Source organism: Anopheles gambiae, chromosome 3 (assembly GCF_943734735.2).
Source record: "Anopheles gambiae chromosome 3, idAnoGambNW_F1_1, whole genome shotgun sequence".
In the NCBI taxonomy this organism is placed as follows: Eukaryota; Metazoa; Arthropoda; class Insecta; order Diptera; family Culicidae; genus Anopheles; species Anopheles gambiae.
The window spans coordinates 58750841-58776992 of record NC_064602.1 but is presented as its reverse complement, the minus strand read 5'-3'; the positions used below and the strand labels follow the sequence as shown (position 1 = coordinate 58776992).

The 26152-nt window shown below is 36.7% G+C and overlaps 1 protein-coding gene across 14 annotated transcripts in view; it reads right to left on the bottom strand.

Annotated features, from left to right (window-relative positions):
- Positions 1-125: 125 nt before the first annotated feature.
- Positions 126-26152, bottom strand: part of LOC1272635 (uncharacterized) — a 43670-nt gene continuing 17643 nt past the window's right edge. For 8 of the 14 annotated variants that reach the window (XM_061660271.1, XM_061660275.1, XM_061660269.1 and 5 more), the window contains 11 exons: positions 13930-14055; positions 12289-12620; positions 11914-12082; positions 10772-10966; positions 10203-10269; positions 7463-7654; positions 6241-6778; positions 5974-6175; positions 4538-5899; positions 4057-4448; positions 126-3761 (listed from right to left, as the gene is read on the bottom strand). In XM_061660271.1, coding sequence (XP_061516255.1) covers positions 2768-3761; positions 4057-4448; positions 4538-5899; positions 5974-6175; positions 6241-6778; positions 7463-7654; positions 10203-10269; positions 10772-10966; positions 11914-12082; positions 12289-12620; positions 13930-14055 — 4569 coding nt within the window. In that variant the 3' untranslated portion in view covers positions 126-2767. The remainder of the gene's footprint in view (positions 3762-4056; positions 4449-4537; positions 5900-5973; positions 6176-6240; positions 6779-7462; positions 7655-10202; positions 10270-10771; positions 10967-11913; positions 12083-12288; positions 12621-13929; positions 14056-26152) is intronic. The other 6 variants (XM_061660281.1, XM_061660278.1, XM_061660280.1 and 3 more) reach the window with 3 other exon arrangements.

Genomic DNA, 26152 nt, shown 5'->3' with positions numbered 1-26152 from the left:
GTTAAGTCGTACGAAGTCGTAGTCGTACAAAGTATACATTTTGAATTGATTGAGCCAGCTACTAATTTGTAGTACAATTTTTTTCTAATGGCATTTTTTCGGATTCAAGAATTGCATTTTCTGCATTTATTTATCAATATTTTTTATTTCAATATCTTACCAATGTGGGGAAGAATATGCAATTGAACATTGACATATTCATTTGTGTGTGTGTATAGCTTTTACTTCAAAGAGTTGTGAATCTTGTGTATCAAGGAGATTGTTGCCTGTGTAATGTCGCACATTGCCTTATTGGGAGGATGGTGGGTCTGATAGCGAGTGAATGCTGTTTTTAATTTTTCTACCATGTGGCCATATTGTTAAACTGTTTGCTTTTGTGCCGTCTTTGGAAACTTCCGAAATTTTAACACGAATATACTTTATCCCAGAATACACTATTGGCGGTTGGGATCAAAATGTTAATGCTTTTTGTTTTTTCTTATGCAAATGCAATGAGAAATGGGTTTTTATTAAAATTTAGTACTATCGTACGCATTTTTCCGCAACAAGTTCTGTTTGTTATGGTTATCAATTTTCTACGACGGAGCAGCACGCTGCAGTACCTTTTTGTTTGTTCGTTTATCTTTTTTCTTTATGTTTATGTATATTTCGTTGCTATTGCTATTCGATCTCAACTACTGCATTACAAATCGCTAAGCTTCATTCGAGCGCTCAGTTCGAAGCCTTTACTCTGACTCTGTCACGGAGGGAAATAGAAAGCAAGACCAATTGCAAACCAATTGTTTCGTCATGTACGGTTTGTGTCATACAGTTGTGAGAAAAGTGCTCAGCTGGTGTTTATAAAAAAGCGAATTTCCCTAATACTTTGTAACGACCTGAATTCCTCCATTGAATTGTATGAATCATTGTATGAGCTATTTCTGCTAGGTTCTGGGGAGCGCGTTACGATTCATTTGCTAATGGTGTATGGTGGTGTATAGGCATTAGAATGATCGAGTCTTCTAAAATGGGACGATAATTATTCCTAGCATGCAGACAACCACTATTCTAACTCTTCCCTCGCTATATAAATACGTGTGTTTTGGTACGTTCGCGTTAAAATGTATGTATGTAGAAAAACATTAGTTCCGGTTTTGTTTTAATTACGCTTTTCCCGGCGTACTACCTAGCAATTTTTCAAGAACAAAATATCGCAATGTATGTCACCCATTTCCATGTTACATTACGCTACGTGACGACTTTTCTTTACTTCCTAGCTGAGTTTTATCAATTTGGCCCTACAATGATGCGCAGTTAGCAGTTCCCTCTTTTCTGTTTTCCATTTCAAGGTGTTTTCTTCGATTATGATCCTACCATATCCCAGAATAGTAATTATGTTTCCTATTGTTGTTTGGGTTGTTTGGTTCATGCAGATATATAAACGAGTGGCTCATTGCACGATACATGTGTGTGATGGACTATTTTTTATATCAAAACTGTTTTAATGTTAATTCACTGTTTATCCTCAAATCAAAACATTACTTGAAACAAACCTTTGCAAAGGATATGAATTTGCGACGAACGAAAATAAATGCTGTGCATAAGATTACAGCAGTACTTAGAATTCAACAAAAACGACACACAATGTGCAGCTGTTTTTGGGAGTTTTACTACGATACTAAGTTACTACATCTTTCTGACTGCCCAATCAGTCGAAACATGTGTAGACAAATTTAGCTTAGATTACGTGTGTTTGTGTTATACCTTCTTATCTCCATATATTCCACCCCGTAAAAGTATCATGTCATTAGCCATGATTAATTAATTTATGCTTTATGATTCATCAAAAAAGGTTCGGTTCCGATTGTTTCAATAATACATGGTGTACAGCATGGTGTTTACTCAAACTGAAATGTTACAAAGTGCGATTCATCTTGCCTGAGATTGGAAAGAGTCAAACGATTGGCATACATTGCGCAAATGCATCGTCACATCGTGCTATGCTTTGTTGCTGCTTTATCGTAGCTATCACAAAACATATCTTTGATGCCTTTTATTTGTGATACATCGACTAAATTTTGCCCTTAAACGTTGTGTTATATTTTTTCGAGAGTATGCGCTGACCAACCAATAACGCCACCCTTATTGTTACGAAAAGACTGCTTCTACTTCACTTTTAAAACACTTATTTTAAACACCTTTTATTAAAAAAACTGCACATACATATCGCTTGCGGAGCGCGATTGGGTCTTAAAATTGTGATTCTTTACACATCTCAGTGCTTATTAGTGGCCTGCTCGGTAAGCAATAGCAACTCAACTAGTTACCTGGGCGCACGTATTTGACTTTGTTAATTAATGTAATTAATGAGTGCGTAGGATATCTGGTTGCATTCCTGTATTTTTCAGTCCCATACCCCAAAACAAAATATTCACTGAAAGAGCAAAATATTGAGTAAAACTATGCACAAACGCACGCATAAAGAATGCTCTTTCATATTTTATATAAAAAAATAATTCAATCCCTGCAAACAAATTGATTGCAAACATTAAAATCAGAATTATTGTGAAACAAAAACTAATCTCAACACCATTCCTTTCATCCATCTGGAGGAAGGAATGAGTTAAAAGAAATTTTTGGCTTACATCACTATTACCAAACAACTAGTTTCTATTGTAATCACGTTACTAAATTTAAGTCATATAGTATGTTCTTTTGATGTCTTTTTACAGTTCTTTAAATACATTACCGACAAATAATTTTCGGTTGACACAGATCAGACTCTTTCTTACTGACTGTTCATACGATTTACTTTCGGCACCGCACCAACAATACGGACGCGCTTGCAATTTGGATTGTGACCACCAAGCGCGAGTGATCCGCCGCTTCCCGTATGTTGATGATGATGATGTACATGTTGATGCTGATGATGCTGATGCGTATGTTGATGGGAGTGATGTGGTTGCACGTTAATGCTAACACCACCGGAAATTGGACCAGTAATATGGCTGACGGTTGAATCGCTAAATTCTGGAGGTGGTGCTAAAACCACCATGCCAGCACCCTCGACTAATTGTGCGGCGCCATCACCACCTGAAGATTGAAGAGGATGTGACCAAGTGTCAGCTTCGTCGGAGTCGGCTGCCTCAATTGGGGGCGGTAAGGTAGCTAACGTTACTGCATGCCGTTGCTGTATATTTTGTTGGTTTGCCTTCGCACGATTTGCGGCAATGGTGGCTGCCTGTTTCCGGGTGAGTGAATTATGCCGCTGGAATCCAGTCGCAGGTGGGCTAGGACTATCATTATCATCTTGATCAGCATCATCATTATCAGCAGCATCATTTCTTCGTTCGGTGAGATTGTTGTTGTGTTGCAACTTCGTATCGGCGGATGCCCCTAGATGCAATGTCACTTTTTTTGATTCAATCAAGCCACTTGCTCCAGTTCCTGCGGCTGCTAGGGTAGAGGTGGTGACATTTGTCTTTAAAACAGTGGTACCAACCATCTGCTTGGGGAATGACGGTTTTGGCTGCTTGGCTGTATCGTTACAAGTGATCGTTATTTCTTGATCGCTGCTTACACCAGACGATGAATTATCGCCTTCTTCGTGAGGCACACCGCCCGATGCACCGTGTTCTACACCCGGTTGAGATGGCTGGCTGTTTTGTTGCCGTAAGAAGTCGTTCGGGTACGATTTAGACGATTTTAGTTTCGTGCGAATCTTCTGTATTTCTTCCACCGAGAATGATTGGGGCATAGAGCTGGAGCCGGTCGAGCTACCACTGAAAATATATAACACATAATAGTGGATTTTGTATTTCTCATGAATCAATTGTGAAACTGTGAATAAACTGTCGAAGTAATGCATCAAATTGTAAAGCATCCGTATTTGAATAAAAGTGTAACTTTTGACATCTTAAAATTTTGAAATTAAATTAACCTTTAAAATCGACACTTAAAGTGAATAGTGTCAATGTGTGACTATTTAGCGTCTTCCCATTAAAAAGATTCGCAGTATAAAAGCTTCCAACTAGCGAGCATTCCAACCTGAAAATTTAAGAATTCAAGCACAATTACCTTGTGTTACTGTTGCCACTTGTTTCGGCTGCCATTCCTGGATTTTGTGTTTTAAGATCTCCATTTGTTTTAATATGCGTACGCACCAAACGTACCGAGTTATCCTCATCCGGATCTGATTCACTCAAACTGTAATCTGGCTCGGGTAGTGGAGGTGCACTATTAGGTGGAGATTTATAAAGTGCTTGTGGTTGGGCAATTTGTTGTTGAGTATCTGCGCCCGGGCGACCAGGTTGAGCGTACTGATTTGAAGACGTACTATTAGTGGCAACGTTTCCATTTCCACTGATCGTTACTGTTGTCACGTTATTAATTACGGAACCTGTTACGGCGCTAGAGTTTATGTTGATCGTCGAGCTAGCATTTGACCGAAGTGAACCAGATTTGCAGAGCTACAAATAGAAGGAATAATACATGAAACGCATTACAAAAATATGTATAATAATTCCTTAATTATTGTCTTGTGACAAACCATCATTACCTCCACATTGGAGTTCGTGTTACTTCCATTACTACCACAAGAAGAGGCACTGTTGTTTCCAGCAGCCGATGTTGAACCCGTGAGTGATGGTGAAGTAGTAGCCCCAGCGACGTTAACCGTACGATAACCAACGTTTCGAATATCCTGAGGGGAAGCGTACAGTTTGGCATTCGATGCTGGTTTGAAACTGGACATAACTTCTGCTTCCTGCACTTGGGATTGAACTTTGGCTTTCTGGGCTATATGCTTCCGTAAGGCGGTAAGACATTCATACTCGGAGCCCCGAGAAACATCCACTTTTACAACTTGCCCCACTGGCGGGGGTGGAGGTGGATGGTTTGGTGGTGGAAGATTCAGTCTTTGCAGGGACATGTGCAGACTGTGCATATCGTCCTGAGATCGGTGCCCCTTGTGACCAACGGTGTTATACCACCCGTTAGCGTTGATTGCCAGCTGCGATCCAGTTCCGGAACTGCTTCCATAGTGCAACGATGATCCACCGTTCTGATTGGACGAAGACATTGATGCTAGATCAGGTGTACTGTGGAAGGTCCGTTTTAGATCCGAACCGACCTGGGGTATCGGTATAGGACGTCCTTTTAGCGTGCCCATTCCCGCTTTGGATGATTTTTTGCGCTTCATTTCAGCAACGCTGGCATACACGATCGGTCCCTTTTGTGGTGAAATCGGCGGTGTACCAGCACCACTGTCAAATCCAGTTGATTGGAATCTTGAGCTTGACATTAGCATAGAACAGCGGTTTGCATCAGCCCCTTGTTGGCGCTGGAATAGCTCTTCCAATTCCGCGGCCGTTATTCGACTAGATGTTGGACGCGACTTGATACTAGCTGTACGAGGTTGAACGGGCGTACCCGGTCCTGTCTGTGTGGGTGTTCCAATAGCCGAGTGGCACTGTTGTTGTGCTTGCAACAGTTGAGTCTGTGCTTGATGAATCGATTCCGCGGAAGTTGATTTGGTCGCACTCAATAGTTCATCGTCGTCTGTACCTTTTTCTCCACCACCTTCTAAGCCTGCCACCATCGATTTTGCCCGCGCTCGTCCTACGCTCAGTGTAGTCTTTGGGTCACGACGGGGAGGCATTGGCGCAGGTTGCTTACAGTTACTTCCCGGTGGGCCACTATTCATACGCCGGGGAAGCGTCGAACACTGTCGGGATGATATTGGAGTACTCATGCCCGATCCGGAGGAATGTTGACTTCCTATCTCGGATGCTTCCAGCATCATAGAGTTTATAAGATTTTGTGATAGTGTAACAACCGTCATTGACACCAGCGAACCGGAATTGCGGATCAAATCAACCACGTGCTCGTGTGATGCACATGTTACATCTTCACTGTTAATCTAGATCGTGTGTAAAATAAACGTAAAATGGTAATTTGTATCCACCTTTTTACCCATAACCTCTAAAAACTTACGGCTAATAGGAAGTCCCCTGGCTTCAGACCAGCAATATCTGCCACACCTCCTGGATCAACATCATCTAAATATTGCAATGCCGGACAACGTGGCGATGGTTTGAGCTGCATCAATGGCGAAGAAGCTTTTGCTCCTCGAAGAATGAATCCGAAACCGCGTTTGGCACGATGTAGCACTACTGTCCGAGGCTCTCCAATAATTCTAAAAACACGTAGGCCGCATTTTAGTGAGTGAAATTATATCATTTAGAATTGTTAAATGCTTACGATTTTTTCATTCTTGGTGCTGTTTGGCTGTTATAATGAAGCTGAGTGTGTTGCTGCTGTTCAAACAAAGATGGCTGTTGTTGTTGTTGTTGTTGCTGCTGATGCTGCTGATGCTGCTGATGCTGCTGCTGTTGCTGTTGTTGCTGTTGTTGTTGCTGATGCAATTGTTGTTGTAGATTATGACTGACTATTTCATTACTACTAGTATTTATCAGATAGTGATGGTGAGGTGTTGAGGTGGAAACGTTTATAATACTCTTCTGGCGAAACTGCACTTCTTGCACACAGCTGGCCGGAAAGAAACCCGTCTTGTTTGTACCACGTACAAAACCTTCCAGTAAACCACAGTCGGTGGAACCGACCACTTCAATCACATCGCCTGGTTGTATGTGTATATGTCCTGAAAGCCCGGCATCGTATCCTTCCATGCAAACAACAGTTGTGCTTGGATGACCTATGGAGCAGGCAGCACTGTCAGAATTTGTTCCGACACCAGAAGAGTCGCTGATGATATCGCTTGTATCTCCCAGGCTTTTATCTGCAGTTAGAAAAGCAGAAACAAAACTTTTAAAAGCTGGAGCAATAATCCAACTACATCAATAGATATCACATTATATGTTCGATACGTTGTTTCTTTAAAAAAAATTGTTTAATGTATAGTGTATTGATGAATAAATGTGTGTTGCTACGGCATTCAATTGAAAAACCGATTCTAGAGTATGTCCTAAACTGATCGTTTTTATGAAGAGGCAAAACAGGCAATGCAAAGTTGGTTGTAGAGTTTCGAAATGAATATTTCAAAGGCAAAGAAATGCTTAAAATAATGTTAACTAATTATGCTAAATAGTTTTCAAAAAATTCTATAAAAAGTCCATCTAAAAACACTTCATGCAACATTAACAAACACTGATAGAAATGAGGACATGTAAGGAATTAGAATGCTCGTAATAAATATGTGTAGTAAGAATAATACACCGATGAAAATATTGCTTTCACATTCATGAAGTATCGTCTCCTCCATGGATAGTACTGCGCAAACGAACGTTTGAACATAACGGTGATTATATATGTATTATCTCACCTGCCGGTCCCAAGAATAAAAAATTGGATATCTCACAACCAAATTCCCAGTACGAAGAAAAACTTGCATTTTTTTCTTGTCGTTCAGAGTTTGTAGTTGAAATTAAGCGGTCAAATAACCTTGTTATTACTATAGTTTTACCTGTCACGATACTGATGTCATCTTCATGGCTTCGATGGCTGGAACCCTCAGACAGGCTGGAACTAGCAGAACTGAATGGATGCTCGGACGGGCAGGGGGACGGTGGTCCACCATATATGCGAGATAACGTCGATCCCCAGCCTAACCCGGATCGACGCCTGGGATTATATCGTGGTGGTCCACGGAACGGGACTGCGAGTAGAAGTTAATTTATAAGATTTGATTTGACCAATGCTTCTAAATTAATAGCACCGGTTTCTTGTGCTGCTCAAGTTCAGGTATTATATTAATTGTTCCCCAGCTAAAATATCATCATCATCATGATTGCATTAAACAGTATTTCAAACATTCAAAACGTTCAACAAGGAATATTGTTATTTGAAATACCAGAAGAATGAGTTATTCATTTAACCAACAATTGAACCGTCACGAAGTTAACGAAATTGCCTAACATAATGAGGCAGCCTCTGTAATAGACGGTTGTTTGGTTAAAAAAGGGGCAATAATCCGTATTATTAATGCATAAAATAGTCATCACGAAAAACAGGCACTGCAGCACAGTATTACTTGCATATAACGTGACTGTAATACAAGTCGAAATCAAATACGACAAAAAGATATTTTACAGCTATTAAGATAATGTTATCTAAAGAAAATTACTTATAACCGTGATAAATTAACCATTATTGTTGAAGAGTGTGCAAATGAACAGTGTTATCAATGCAATTTGGGATTATACCGTTAATAAATCCGATACAAAATATTAGACGGTCAAATAGATCAAAATATCAAATATATTACGGGCATACCCGGTACGCGGATTCGATCCACGGAAAAAACATGTATGGATTGCTCTTTGGACTGTTTCGGGGAGTTTTTTTTAAGATCGTCAAAAACGCAGGATTCAATCATATTTTTGAGAACATCCACATAATCCACATAATATAGGCCGTTCAGTGACAACTCAAACCCGTGTTCAATAACGTGTTCTTCTGTTATCAAACCTATGGAAATACGCCTTAAATACGTTAACAGTTATGTTTGTCGAGCCATATAAACTAATCTACCTACTTAAGCGTTCAAGTGATAGCTATCTGCACCCGAGAAAATGAAGCAGATTTACTGCAAGTAGAATGGTTCAACGATCTCCTAAGCAGTTCACAAGCGCCACAATCTGTGTTATCTTTGAGAGCCTTGATTTTGTTTGAACAGAGTTTGTTAGCGTTAAGGTATATTAAACATTGTAGAAACTTTTTTCAAAACAAGGTATTAACAACAGCTCGTGATTGATTTCATGATCATGATCATGATCATTGATCATGATTTTATTTTTCAATTGAATAAGCGCATACAAGCTGAAAAGTGCAAATGTATTAGCACTTCAAATATTACGCATATCATAATTATTTTAAAATAATCTTTAAAACACACATTTCTTTTAAATCATAAATTTTGTATCATAATTTTTGCTATGTCTGTTGCTAGCAAATGATCTCGTATAATTGAAGATTGCTCAATCTTCTAGTAGACGAGAAGTAATATTTATTTTAGATTCGGCACTGCAGCTGTTGTCATTTGTTAACCACAACACTTTAACCACATAGTAAACCTTTGATAAATTAATTTTCCATAGCGAATAGTGAACGAATATTTTGCTTTAATCCGCTTTTGAATTCAATGTCAACATATCTTATTATAACGTAACGTTAAAGATGTTTAAAATAATCTACCCTAAACGTATAAAAGACAACAGTTTAAACACGGAACATCAACAACAAAAATGTAAAAGAGCATACAAAAAACAATTATTGTGGTTGGCATGTGTGCATAATGTGTAGTCTATTATCATTTCACACGTATTTTGTTTTTTTTATAAACATACATGGATCAAGCAACGCCTGCAAGCCAAACAAATAAATTAAACAGCAAGCTACTTCTTTATATGAAAATATTAAAAAACAGTATCATTTTTTGATGATTGCAATTAATAAAGAATCGAGTTCATAAGGAAACAAATATTTTGTTTTAATCAAAATCAAAGTTTAATTTTAACATAACTGGTTTTAAAACAAAATAAAATATTAGTCAAAAGCCTACAGACATATATTGATACCAATAAACCTGTTTCTAGTTATTGTATTATCAAAATCGCAACGAAATGCAACAAAAATCTAATGCAGATCGTCATGAAAAAAGTTCAGTATTAACCAAAACTAGTAATGCACTAAATGCATCGGAAAATATTCTATAGTAGATTCAATTTTAACCAAAAAACAATCATGATGAAACATGTCAATAACATTCAAAAGAATGATGATGATGACAAAGGCGATGATGATGTAGATGGTGATAATGATAGGAGCGTAGGAGGATCGAGCAGAACAAGAAACAAGTACTATCAAAACAAGTAAAGAAGAAATGAATTATGTTAAGATGAACTAGAAAATGCAACAACAGTTTGCACGAAATAAACAAATAATTTGCACTTAGGATAGATGGTGAAATGTGTGCAATGTGCAATGTGTTGGTTTGTAGTGTTTGAAATGAAGAAAGCTTGTAACATATGTATTTTACAGAAAAATACATGCGTCTTTAATAGGAACGCCTAGCGAGTTGGGCAGAGTTTCTGGTTAGCAATTCCTATTTCAATTATTTCTTTAACAGTATGTTTGTATCTAAGGTTGTATTATATTATGTTTTCTTGCTATTTTGCTTTCGTCTTTATTTTAATACCACTTACCAATATCCTCGTTTTTGTAATTTTGAATCATTTCTGCCAGCTCTAGATTACCGGCAATAACGGCAACCTAAGAAATTTAATAAGATACATAGGAAAACATTATATGGTTAGTAAAGATTTTTAAGAAGACCATAAGAAATTATTAAAAATTGTAAACCAAAAACGCACAAACAATAGACACACTCTAATACTAAATAATAAAAAAAAAACATAACAAACTTATCTATTCACTAGTCTAGAAGAAATTTTATATACAAGAGGCTACAAATAAAAGATAATTAAAATTTGTAAATATAATATTTAAAATAATAACGATAAATGCTCATTTACGGTCTCATTTCAAAAGACAATATAATCAAATGGGAAACATATTGTTTCATTACATGATGATCTTAACATATTCTAATCTACAATGCTAATTTCTTTGGGTTTGCTGATATTCTGCAAACACACTAATTATTTAAACTCCAAAATGTACAAATCAGCAGGGCATGCATTTTTAACTACTTTTAAATTATACGTACGATGAAACAATTATATTTTTTAATTTATGTAAAGTGATAGTATACCTGGTACGGCGTCTGGTTGGCATAGTTTAATGCGCCTCGGTTGGCACCACGAAAAAGTAGCATTCTAGCACAAGCCTCCTGATTGTTAACAGCGCAAACATGCAGCGGCGTATTGCCGGAAGCGTTTTGACCATCCATATCCGCACCGTAGAACAATAAATGCTCTAAATGATGAACTAACCCGTTCCGACAAGCCTACTCTCACGCAAACGCAATATCACACGCGCCACAGTCATTAAGGGTAATGAAAAGGTGAAGGTCAAGTGTTGAACAGGATTTGGTAAAAATGGAAATAATTAGAGGGAAATAAGTAGTTGATCGTGTTGTTTTATAGGAATAATGTTGCTCCCAAGAAACGTTTAGTTGATTGTGGTGCAAACATTGTTCAGTGTTTGTTTTACAACAATGTCGACGAAAGTAAGGAATCGTAACAGTCGAAGGTAGATTGTGAAAGTAGTTGTAAAGTATGTGTTTGAGTGATGTATTTTTTCGTAATAAGATGTAAGAATAAGCAGAGAGAAAGAAAAGAGAAGAAAAAAGAGCATCATTAGATAATGGAACAAAAACAATACAAGAAACTAAAGAATTTTGACTGAGTTGCTTTCAACGTAGTTTGCCGAAAGCAATGGAAGATAATACATATTTTGAGGACTCTTTTTTCTTGGAGAAGGAAAACATTATTAAACCATCATAGAATACATCCTGAGAGAGTAGAATGTTTTTACTATTTTTTAAGAGCGAATTCAATAAATCTTTCATCCCATCACTGTTTCATTTTACTCATCATTCGAGTAAATACCACAAATAAAAATAAAGGAATGAAACATGACAAAAACATGAGAAACAGTGATTATTTGGATTCATTTTCATAATCGAAGACAAATGTCGACTACGAATCTGGGGGAGTGTAAGGGGAGTGATACATTTTATTTATAGTTTTAAAAGTTCCTTCTCATTTTCCCATTAAGAATCCTTATGCCCAATCACCAACAAATCAGTTAAAAGATCAAAACAATACTAATACAAATTACAGACCCCAGACTACAATTTAATGCTACCATAATTTGCATGGTAGTATCACTTTTTTTTAAAAGAGAAAAAAAAAATAAAAAAATATGAAGAAATTGTAATAATTGTCATACCTGATGCACTTCCTGCCACCCTTGACTGTCTTGAATGCCTAGTGTCGCATGATCATGTAAAAGTACTTCACTGATTTTGGGATCTGTTTTCCGCGTAACAGATAGATAAACAGGTGTTAGGCCTTTCGTATCACGATAGTTTGGAGATGCTCCTAATTCCAAAAGCGTGCTAAAATGAAACACAAATGTGATAATGTTAAAATCTATTTACATAAAATCAATCCATGTGTAATGAGATTGTTGACTAGCAAACGAGAAAGTCGAGAAAAAATGTCTTATATATTAAAACGATTTTATGCGAACTGTTTGACCACAACAATACAAATTACGAATCAATACAAATTCACAGTTATGTTGGAAAAATTATTATCTTACCTGACCGCTTCTAGACTGTCGCGTTCTACGGCTCTATGTAACGCAGTGGCGCCGTCACGGGTTCGATAGTCCAATAGAGCACCACCGTTTACGAGCGCGATCAGTAGCTTGTTCGGCTTCTTTGAACCAGTGGCAATAGTAAGTGGCGTTTCACCCGTTTCCTGGCAATGAAAATTGGGATCCAATCCTTTGGCACACATCTTGGCGATTTTTTCCACCTGACCGCTATTGATGCACTCAATGAAGCGTCGAAGGTTAGCACGTGTGTGCAAAGCTTTCAGTTGGCGTTCATCTAAGTTGAGCATCTTGTAGACGCGTCGCTTATATTTGAGCTACGAATAAAATACACAACATTAATTAGTTATTTCTCGCCGGATGACAACGTACAACACGATCTCGACCCCTGCCACGAATGGACTTCACAAAACAAACTGGAATGGACGACGACGGATTGCACGATCTCGACCCCTGCTACGAAAAAATAGGCCATTCGAGAAGGACTTGGATTGAATAATATCTGCACTGTCCGAGCACACCCGGAATAAGGTGTCCTTCCATAATTGCGAGAAGGAAATGTCTCGCAATCATTTGAATTGTACCCTAACATTAAGCAATACGGCCGAAGCCGTTCTTTCTGAATAAAAAAAAAATTAGTTATTTCTTTCTACAGATTATAGCTATACATGGGAGCAATATATGCACTTCTGCTCTAACAGATATCGTAACATTTGGTAAATGTTTAAAAAAAAATTAAAAAGGACAATATTAATTCAATAAATCACAAACAAATTGACTAAATAATACGAACGCAAAAAAGGAAAACATATCACCCTCGCACAGATAAACTTCAACGAAATAACTTTAGCATTATATAAATTTAAAACAAATTGAAATCTGGTGTGTATAGGAGTAATGTAATGTATTTTTCATCATGAAATTGTTTGAATAATTGAAATATGATTCCCCGATACGATAAACGTCACCTTTCCGCATGTACTTAGAAAGTTGTTGAATTTGAGCAGCAAAAATGTGTGGGGGGGGGGGGGGGAAGAAACCAACCAACAAAACAACGAATATCTAACACGTACAACAATAAATTGCACGTTTCGCATGATAGCGGTGCTGTAGTCCGCGACAAAATGCTGCCTCTATAGAGAGCAACAAACGAATGGTCGATTATTTGACGAGATGCGTGAGAGCATATGTAAATTACGGTTATTGACTTATAGTGCATTTGTTTTGCGCTCACTGAACTGCATCTTCAATGATGCCCGGAGATCCGATAGAACCGCACGCGTACTAATGCAGCCGATTACAGGGGCTTTCCCTGCATTTACGAGAAACTTGAATACACACAATCAACGTGCGTCGCTCAAGTGATCATGTTTTCTACGGCGTAGCATTGTTAGCATGTCTTAAAACGAGTTGTCTGTAAGAAAGCATCCATATTCTGAAACTGTGAGTGACCCCATGGATGCCGGAAATTAGTACTTAAACTAATCAACCATGCAATTCGAACGTAAAATAGAGATAGATCATACAAATGAGATCGTACGTGCTCGGTTAATTCAACAAAACAAAATAATTCATGTTTCATTAAAGTATATTGCAGCACTTCTTTTACATATTGTTTAAACATACCTCTAGGTAGCCCACTGGTCCATTAAAAGGGTAGTCTCCTAATCGCCGTTCTTCATCCAGGAATTTACCAGCTTTACCGTTTGATGGTGGGGAGAATAATCCATAATTGAAGCTTTCTTTTAATTCCTATAAAGTAAAAAAAACAACGATATTATGTTGACCGCTCAAACTATTATTTGGAGAATATAGCGTTAAACATGTAGAATGTGCAAAACAAATTAAACTGAAAAAAGAAATAAAATACTTTTCGAATTGAGCTGTAATTCCTGTTTAAAAATTTACACCAGTCTGGATAATAGACTATTAAAGTTGAGTTGAGATTCGTGATCCATCGCAACATTGCGGAGTTATTGTAAATAATTATTAACTATCAATGATCAATAGCAGGATAGCCAATCCTACTTATGAGGGACACGGTCCATACGGGGCATGAACCCATGACGGACATGGTGTTAAGTCGTGGGAGTATAATAAAAACTACTGATTCAATAATTTACGGTTCTTTTAACACCAATGAGTGAAGAGTTTCTGAGCATAAAAAAGACGCTTTTTATGATTCGATTACATTCAATTATCTACCAGACTACCATCAACAACATTTCCGTCTGCAATTTCACACAAACAGAGCTTATCCTCAACATCATTTTTGACTCATGCTGTGTCAAGAATATTTTTAAATGTGGTTCTCGAAGCACTATGAAACCTGAACAAATTAATCAATTTGTTTTGTTTCCGGGCCCGCCTAATTGAAACAGCGATTGAACATCTTGTTGCACGTAGACCACCCGACGGTACTCATCGTTCTACAGAAATTTGATATTAAAGAACTTTTGTTGGACATATGCATACGCATTTTCCTACTTTAAGATTTGGGCCGATTGAACGACATTATTGGTCATTCATTTTTCCATTTCAAAAATAGTAAAAAAAACACGACAAAATGGACATGAAAAACAAAATCGACACGAGAGAACTAAAAATTTTCAAAACGTATTCATTTAAGTATAATAACAACAGCATGTAGGTTTTAAAACCTGATATAAAACAACAACCAAAATAATTATGAATAAAGATTTAACTGTAAAAGGATGTTGTTTACCACTTCGAAAATAAGCTTTGATGAATGCTACAAGAAAGAATGAATTTTTACATGGTATATTTATAAAAGTATTGTATTTCTATATGATTTGTCTTAAGATGAATCATAAAAAATATTCAAAAGCTTGATGCGGGACAAAATGAGTAGCTTCTTTTGACGTATAGCTCTAGGTGCGGTTATTATGCTGTATACATACACACAATAACGCTTAACGGCACAGTTCAAATTCTTCCGATTTTATCGACACGTGTAAAAAGCGTTTAAATGGTGCAAGGTGATGTAGAAAATATATGAAGAGAAAACATTTCACGATACGTGCATAAAAGCGCTGTCGTTGTGGTCCATAATGCCCCAATGTTTTAAGTTTTATGTTTTGTTGATGTATGCCCATTTTGCCCCTCGGGGCTTGCATATCATCGCTTCAAACATCGACTTTTATTTTACAGTTTTACAGATATTTATACGTTATGTTGGTGTTGAAATTATGTGTTTAATTAAGTGTTCAATTCAAAAAAGTATGTATTAAACTGCTTATAACTCCCATATTGCTTAAAATCCCCATATATTTAAAGCTCTGTCAATATTAAGAAGCGAACTGCTGCATCAAACCATTTTAAGACGTATCTCACGTTCCTGGATCCAATACCACACTACCTGCTCTTATTAAAATGCATTCCTTCATGCAAAACTACAACAACAATGTCATCTTCTCAAACACTCGTTCAGTGAAACCCGCTCTCGAAACAAAGAATTATAACAATAAGACCTATGCGATAGACCTGACAAATATAACACCATTCGCTAGGGATGCGGAGCATAATGAACCGACGGCATTGAAACAGCTCCTTGTTTGCCACTATGGCTAGCGATAAAGATTTTGAGAAAATTGCTAGCAGAAACCAACCAGTGCTGCGTTGTTTTTTTTTTTTTCTTTCGTTGCGGTAACCAGCATTGTCATACGACTAATGTTCTATATTTCGCTCACGTACAATGCAGAAAGTTGTGGCGTTTTTATTGTTTTCAAGCACCATCTGAAACTACTAACCTCACAACAGCATAGCGTCGGATGGTGGTCTTTTTTTTGCAATACCTCTGCAAGTATTTTGCAACCATTCCAGACTAAGCCTTATGCAACACAAAAAAATTAACGAAACACAATTGCTTCCGTCACTAGAAAGGTATAAAAGTTAGCACAACTATTCGGTAACATACCCTGTATGAAATATACCCGACAATGTATGTAAACGACACATATTAAAAAAATATATTGGACAAATATTCATACAGATTTGTATCATTCATACAGATTTTCAAATTTGTTTCTTTTGAAATAAAACCTAATTATCAATACACTCTGGCCTTTAGTATTAATTAACTGTCAATGTACAGCAAACAACGAAGTGCAACGATTCAAATGTTATTAAGAAAACATCTGATACACATCGATCAAGAGAAAATACTACAAACTAGAACATTAATGTATAGCATGATAGTAAGATATGTCCAATCTATGAAATATAATATTAATTATTAGTTTATTTTAAATATTGTAAATCTTCAATCGATGCTGTGGATGGTGCAAAAATTCCGATACAGTCACAAAATTGGGCTTACCCCGAATGCTTGCCACTGGCCAAGGGACTTGTCACAATGACCATTGCATAAACAGAGAAGACGGGTGGTTCAATTGTACCGTTTGATCGCAGGAATGTGATGACCTAGCGACCAACCCTTTATTTTTTCGTTTACAAACAGAAACAATTACCGGCCGTCTGCTTTGGACCAGAGATCACACCATTACGGATGTATCATGGGATTCGTTGGCCTCACCTGTCCCTCGAAAACATAGCCATATACCATCGTTCAGGCAATGTAACGCATCATTGGCTTTCATTCGTTCGAAGGTTGGTAAACATTTTTCTCTCATTCACTGCATATTTCCACTCAGCTTGCAAACCGTTTTCGTTCTTCTCTTTCGGTATATCTAAAATCATCCGTGGTAGCATAAAGCCAATTGTTACACCCCTATTTTCCAATGGTCGGTAGTACAAATTGTCGTGCATTTTGTTCCCATCGCCATTGGTGTTTCTACACGCATCATTGAGCTCTGATGCATATCATGATAGTAGGACAGTCGAACTGTAAGCGTAAAACATTATAACCTCTGCGCGAAAAAGCAAATCTCGCTCCGATTTGCGGGCCATTTGGGCAATGATTGCAATGCATGTTTTTACAGTACTAGAATTAAGTTCACTTCCGAGATTCATTTTACCTACGAATGTGAAATTATTTTTACTGGTAACATACCATAGACATACCGACACGCAACATTTTTCTTAACAATAGCTGCATTTATCTCTCGATCTCCCTACCGAGCATGGAGATTTATTCCGTTTTAACGATCATCGCGTACAAAAACACTTTTCTTCAGAAAGGTACTCGTTTGAGGCGTTGAGTTTGGTACTGATTGGTTTTATGTACACTTCGATTCATAGATGCGTATGCAATATGCAAATTTGTACCAGATTAGGCTCCAGAATTGGAATCATTGCTTCAATCCACCGGTAACCGGTATATTACGGATGCACAAACTGGTGTTAAATCTCTCACGTTCTTCAGTTAAACCAAGAATCATAATGAAGGTCCATGTTAGTGTAGATGCAACAATGTTATTGGTAGTGACAATAGTTTCTGGATAATATTGAACAGGATAATACAAACTTCTTGAGTCTTTTTACATGATCTTTTTTAAAGCTTTGCTTCATTCATACATTCACTGATTTACTGAGCCACATAATGTTCTTGCTTAATTAACGTCCAACACGTGGAAAACAACCTTTATTCAAATATGATCCACAAAAAAGCCAACAATGTTGTCTTTTTCGGTTCACACCATCGGCTACTTTTTTTGAAAAGAGAAGAATATTGAGCGATTTTCGAACCATTTAAGCCCAAGAGCGAAACTCGCTCCTTTTCTCGCAGTGTAAATGGTCTGTTCACAAAATATTGATGTTAGGCAAGCTCCAGCGCTTTTTTGAGTCACTTCCCACAAAACGACGACAAATCGTACTGCTGCCGCGCGCATATTTCCATTTTCTTACGAGGGTCACAACACTATAAGCGAAAATAAAACACAAACGTTTGGCGAAAGGTGAAAACGTTTTGCCATTTAAGTGTTGAAACGCAATATCAAAGGTTGAATACGAGACGCTACTCAGACAGCAAGGTTACACGGTAACAGGTTCCTTGACAAAGAAAGAGAAGAGCTTTACTTGGAGTGGGCACAATGAGAGAATAATTTCAAATCGTTCGAATATTTCTTATATAGGCCTTTGCAGCCATATCAACCATATGTAGTATGACGTGGTTTGTTGCATGGAATTGAGAAGCGAGATAAACACATGGACAGTCTTTTCAAGCTAATGCCAATTAAAATTACACAGGTAATTAGATTACAAATATATTTATAATATAACTTCTTACGCAAACAAAACAACAACAAATCGCACATTTATATTAATTGTAACATATCAGCAGAATCGAATGTAACCGGCTACAAACGTAATGTAGAGTTATAATAGCAATTACGTTTTTTCTATGGAGTTACACATTTTGCATATCTAACAGGTTTATGCACAAATTTTGTTTATGGAGGTTTAACTCTTTGTAAAGGACTATAATAAATTTCGTACTAGCGTAAATAGTTTATTTACTTCTAAATTTCGTATAGAACGTATTTTAGTACACTACAACCACTATTGGTACTACCACCACTATAGGTACATTTACCTTACTGATTTGAATCATGGTCAATAGTCGACGAGACAAGATGTATTCCTGTCTATACGATATGTAGATTTTGCAAATTTTCTTCCTACTCTCAACTCCAAGCAAACGACAAACACCTTCACACCTTCTCACTTTGAGTATTTCTTAAGCGAGACTGCAACACTAACGAGAACAACGCCAAAAGAGGTTTGCAAATCCGCGTCATCGGTGGATCCACACAATCAGTGCGTAGGTGCCCGCTGCGCGTTCACTGGAATAACTCAAACTGTATCGCTTGTAACAAATACACATACGGTGTCCCAACGACACCAACGTAATTCTGTGAAGGTGTACAAGAAATCTTTAAGTTTTCCTTTCAAGCTCAGCAAAGTGTAATATATGATCTAACCACCCATGCCATGCCATGTACGTGTCTTGAGCCAAAAACCTGTCAACCGAAATTGTTGTTTTTATTAAATTGAAATTCAATTGTCTTTAATCTTAAGGCAGGTTATGAGCCAAGGATTTTCAGAACAAAAATCTCTTAAATATACTCAATAATTTAGATAACTATTTGTAGAAAAATATGCCATTGCACAAGGTTGACGGAAATCAAGAATGTTCTCTTGACTAAATAAAACAAGAAGGTCAAACAAACTTCCCACGATATACAGTAATAACAAAGGAGTATAGAATCATAAGTATCCATTACATTGAAGGAGCTCCTCTAACGAATTATGCATTGACCTTGCACGGAAGTCTTAAATGATACACATTAAATCTTGATTCTGATACCTTTTTGTAATTTTCCGTTTGAAAACAAGTAAACCATATTTCAGAAAAAATCAATTATATTTCGTGATGAAACTAGACATTAGAAAACAAATATGCCATACATTAGTTTCGCTATTAATTGTACTGTAAACACACTCCTCTAACGGAAGGAACGAATAATACCTAATGCACTCAAATTCTCAAATAAAAATTATTTTTATTTTGAAAAAACATCATTTACTACAATGTTTTTCGCCCATGGCATAGCATGTATGATTTTCATAGAATTATTCTGAACTTGAACTAGTAAAAAGTTTTGCTCGCAACACTAAAGTTTTCAAATGCCAATGAAGGCACATTTGAAAATAGCTGGATTATAATATAGATGTAAGTATAGGAATAAGGTTTAGTATATAGGTTTATCTTAATGTAAACACATTCAGAGCGTTTTTTCATTTTTTCCCAAATTATTTCATTTCATGTAACATTATCGACTTATCCAAATACGCAAAGCGTTATAAGAATCAGATTATTGGGTAGAGGTCAATCGATCGGAACCAATGTATCGGAACTTTGTTATAAACTAATTCAATAAATTGCTTACTTACTTACATACATACTTACTACAATCATTTAAAAGAGAAAGTTTTTTACTTTACAGTGTATAGCAGATACAATTTTTTTCATAGTATTTGTGAAAAGATAAAAAGATCCACTTGTATAATGATCATGAGTTTTTTGTCTGTGTAAATGCGCATTACACGTTGAAGGTGTATTTTAGTTTAGGCCGTATCAAGCTAAATATATCGCATAGTACGGAATATCAAAATAATTCTCAAGAAATAACTTCGGCTACACTAAGCAGCGCATAAACATCCCATGTGTGTTAGTGTTAATTTATGAATGGATGGTTTTATGATCACGAGAGGAGGCAGGTTGACGGCGATACAAAAATAATTAACAAAATTTTGTGTAGCGTCTTTTGCACATGAAATAGCAACAACAACCATTGCATTTCAAAAATCATCTTTGTATCAACAATATACTGCATTTCAAACATTGGTGTCGTAGTCTTCGTGCCACGAGAGCTATGAAATGACCGATGATAAATATTTTTTATTCGTTTTTACTTGTTAAGTTCGATACATATTAGCAGTTTTTAAAAAGGAATCATTTGGTCATCCGGTACGGTAAAATCGATCGATTATAAGTCGTGTCCGAGTTATATTTCATTTGCTGTGCTTTCGAATACACAGAGACCAAAGATTTGCTACTTACGAACGACAATTTAGTGACGGAATAGCGTTTAACATTCATTCTTCTTCTCATTGTCGATCATGTGCAGGTGAATTTTTAAGCAAAACCAGGTAGACAACGAGTCTGTCTCTTGGTTTGTTTCAATTGGGTATGTTGCTCGAATGACGCAAACCATAATCCGATCAACCAATCCAGAATCTTACAGAGACACTGTTGCTGCACGGATACTAGTCCATTTGTCAAGTGGAGAATCAAAGCGAAATCTTTACGTTTCTCGTCACATTCTTGATCTAGCACAGCGACAGCTTGTTCTGACCGGTGAGTGTCTAACCGCGGCTTTTTGGCATCCAACAGTAATACCAGTCGATGTGTCGCCAAAACATCACCTGGATTTTGTATAAAGGGTATGCGAATAAAATCGAATAAAAACAGGTTTGTTTTAAACCGTAATTCCGACGGTGTTCCTAACCGAACCGAGAATTGATTCATTGTATAGGATATAGCCAAGCGTACTGTAATGGTACATTAAGGTTTAATAGCAAAAACTAAAGCATATTTTTGAAAAATGGAACTAGACAAAGTAGACTTAAGAGAATCATTACAGCTATTTTTGATCACGGGAAGAACACTTCTTACGGTATTTTTTAATACTGTCGCGGAACATTTTTTGTTCAGCATATGCGTCATAATGAATCATTCGTCACGAATTTGAGTCGCTGTGAAAAGTAGTTTGACTGATCTACTTTACTTTACGGAACGTATTTGGATGAATGTGTAAAAGAGAGAAGCGTATTTACGATACAGATTATAGACCAGCCTTCTGATGAGGCAATAGTGCTGATGACGCACATTTTCCGATTAACGAAAATGATAGACAGATATCTTGACATCGTTTAGATCTCAAGTAGCCTGGTATGTTAACATGTTTGACAAATTCGAATAATTACATTAAAAGTATTGGTTTATTTGTGGTACAAGTACGTTTGGCACATTTATAAAAATAACATTGAGAAGCTTATCATATAAATAAACAAACTTGCTCAGATTTATTCTCTATGCTGTATCAATCAATGGTTGTACTGTGAATTTAAAAAAAAAATTGGGTATGCTGTATCAGCTGCAGTCGTACCGTTTGCTTTGCATAGACTACTTGTGACCACTTGTTCAATAAATTAAGTGGCAGAAAAACTTACATACAAAACCACCACATTGAGTCACATTAGCTTGGCGTGTCTTGAATAGGACCATTGTTGTTTTAGGTGCAACTGAGGAAATGATATAAAAAAGCATCGTGCGAAATCCCACGGCTGGCCTTCTCAAGGTGATTGGTGTTGGGAGATTTCTTCATTCTTCAACTCTTGAAGCTGTCCCGTGTTTTCAATCCAAACTCAACGTTCACGAGATACTGCGTCAGTCATGATGAAGTTACCTAACAATATACTACCTCCTTGGTGCAGTTTAGCGCCTGTATAATCATGAAACGTCACATGAACAGCGACACAGTGACGAGGACTCACTCTATGAAGAGAGTGCCCCGAATATTCAACATTAACAACTGAACTCTCCCACTCTTTGCGTGGTCAACATTTTGTTAGCATGTGAACATACAAATGTTTCAATAGGGTGTGTTAGGGGATTCAAGGAATTTTAAACTCTTTATAAATGATACCTTTTCAAATGAAGTGAAATAATATTGAAAAATGACGTACTATTAATATCATTGTTACGTAACGAGTAAATAGCAACCATCAAGAGGGCCGTTTTGGATCGTTTTTACTAAATAAAAAAGAGATAATTATTACAACGTATAATAATATTTACAAGAATATAATGTGCTTCCCTTCTTCTTTGGCTCAACAGCCGTCGTTGGTCAAGGCCTGTCTGTACCACTTGTGGTCTAGGCTTTCAGTGACTTATTGGTTTCTCTCCATAGCAGGATAATCAGTCCTACATATGGCAGCACGGGCCATTCGGAACTTGAACCCATGACGGGCATGTTGTTAAGTCGTGCGAGTTGTTGACTGGACCACGAGACCGGCAAATATAATGTAATACTTTTTACAAAAAAGGTAATTGAGCAATACTCAACGAGAAAAATATTTAATACGTGAATAATTTGGTTGATAATGTAATTTTACACCTTTAAAGCTTGTAAACTTCTAAATGCACCAAGTAATATTCAATAAAATAGATAATTGAAAAAATAACGAAATAATCCGTAACATTCATTGCATTTAATATCCCTAATCATCAAATTAATAGTTCCAAGACCGATTGATACAAACAACGATTTCAAAACCGGTTGGTAAGCCATTACTGTTTACAGACACTTTGATTTTTTTTTGCCTCCGATCAACTTGATGCAATGAACAAATGGTAATGATGGATAATTAGTCGAGCACAGTTTAGAATTACAATCGTGTTTATCACGTGGATGTACGTCACATAACACGATCGCAGACACGACGTGATACATGAAGTATAAAGGCACTAGGATTGAGCTTGATTTCAGTAAATATTACGATATTACAAATAAGCAACAACATTGACAATGTAAATGTGCATGATGTTATAGCATTGCAAATCGTACTCATCGTGTTTTTTTCTGTTAACGTATTGTAATTAAATGATTTAAACACTAAACCTTTAAACTAGTTTGCGGAACACTATAAAATATGGTTGGAGTCCACAACATTCCAATTTGATGGCAATTTTTCAGACAGTAGTCACGGTTCCTTTATCAAAATCGAATAGCTTTTTAACTAGTTGCAATGATAAGTGACGACCCTTAACTCATTCGTGATAAATAAAAGCGATTTGAGCTGTACATCCTGAGAGTGGAAAATAAAAAAAGAGTAGAAGGTTTAACCGTTGAAACATAAAAATAAATCGCTCGCTCAACCAAACCTCATTGTACAGTTGGCGAAAAAGGCATCATACCAATCAGATTTATAACGGTTATTTTCAAGCAAGTAGAGATAATTACGTTCAGTAAACCAAGCTTTTCCAACGGCTGGATACTAATCGCACGAAAGCAGTCTAAACTTTCATTTAAACTATTCGCACTGCATACAAACTCTCTCTTTATGTGCATTGCGTTTAGGCTGCCTTTGTAAATTTAGCACATGATGCTTGGAACAGTGTGAAAAGCGAGATGCATCGTTCCGGCTACTGAAATTCACATCTTGATTATCTTCATTAAGCACGCTATAGTAAACAATGCTGTAATTGCTGGAGTATTGCTTATGTTCAAGACACTTAAATCACTAAGTACATAAGGAAAGGTGCAGTCCATAAATAAATATTGCATTATAACAAATTGTTGTATACCCATATTATTTCTATGTGAAACGTAACGTATCTTCCATTCTTTAATCAAACCTATTTGCTTATCAGTGTCCAATATCTATGTATATTGGAGTTGAAGTGAAAATGTTATTATGTGGGGTTACTATATGCCACAAATAACAACGCATCGTAAATAAATAAATAAAGATACTATCTTTGAACGCTTAAACGAACAAAAACAAAATAGACCAGAATAAACTACAATTACAAACACCATAGCATCTAGACAAAAAATAACACATATGGTCAGTATGGTGCGAATATACGGAATAAGATTTGCCGCAATTTAATGTTTCTCACATCCCCCCGCTATGGATGAGGATATTTCATACAAACAGTTTCAGACGTGCCCCCTGTATGCTTAATATGTACTGTTTCAAATATCAAAAACCACATGTAACTTTGCTGTGGTAGCAGAGTATTCATTCTCCAGTAAACACATTTCTATGACATTTCCGGCAACATTGTCTTTATTGTACATGATTGGAGGCATCCTGCTCTGTTGTACAATATAAACTGAACACTGGCATGTAATCTACAACGAACACAGAAACATCTTATTAGTATATGTAATATGCAATACTAGCTATAGCAAACTGAGCTTACAGTGGCTATTGCAGCATAAAAAAAATAAAAAAACAAGCACGATGATACCTTCTTCAGAACGAATAGAACATTTATGATGAAAGTATGAAATTGAATCTAAAATTAGCTCTGTAATACAAGGGCAAAATAGACTGGATTTATTATTCAGCTGTCCCTTAGGCCGTGTTGCACACCCTAAGAAAAGATTAACATCCAAAGATTCATATTGAACATCATAGTGACGACATCTCATATCACTTATTAAAATATCGTAAGTTATAATTTTGTTAACTACACATTCTTCGAACCATCACAATTGATACATCTCACCTACGTGTAATTCCCGCTTGGATGCTCCAGAAACAAACCTCTCATAATTTATCACTGCATCAAGACTTGCTCTGCTAACCATGAATCTCACCAAGTTAGCGAAAGGCAAACCACAAAGATATCTGATGTTCAAGCGAGCAGAAGCAAAACAACGGTCATGGTGCGAATGTTCGGCTTCGCCCAGTATACCTATCAGACCGCATGTCGACTAGTAGCACGAAAAATTAGACACTACTAACGCTGTTGTTAGCCTAGTTTAATCTAATCTGTCTTTTGAGGTCACATTATGGACAACGTCTGGACAACGAATAACAAGTTATACGCGGATGTGAGAAAAGCGTGAAAAAAGAACTATCGACCAATTTGAGACCAAAATTGTACAGCGAGCCTGTACTAGAAAGTGTATATCGACACGTCGTAACAGTCTATTATTAGATTAACCTTATTTAGTTTGTTTTAGAAATTGCAGTTCTTTTTTTAGCATATTTCAAAATGTTACACTGTTTTATATTGCAGCAGTTCTCAACACTAGTCTATTTAAAAAAAATCATCCTAAATATCTATTTTATCTGGATGTACAATATTAATAAACGAATAAGTTTATTTATAAAAATTATAAAAGCATGATATCGCGTCAAATGTATATTACAAAAGAATTGTTCAATGCCAAACAGCCAGAAAGTCATTAGCCAGCCCCCTTACTACGGGGGACGGTTCTAGGCTTGTTCCCATGACGGACATGTTATTGAATCGTACGAGTTGTCGACTGTACCACGGAACCGCCCCACCAATATAGAATGTTTTTTGGAAGGTAGGATTTTTAAATCAAATTAAAATATCACGATTTTTTTTTTTGGGAATCGTACAGCTAAACACTATAGAACGTATCACTCATGTTTTGCCGACAGCAATTTTAACAAATTTTTAATGCAGACATTATCTCCAAAAATCATACAAGATTCCCAACCGATGTGCACATTTCCTGCGCAGTAACATAATATGGGTAAGCATGAGTTACCGTACCTAAAAATACAGTGTATGTGTCCCCTTGTGACAAGTATG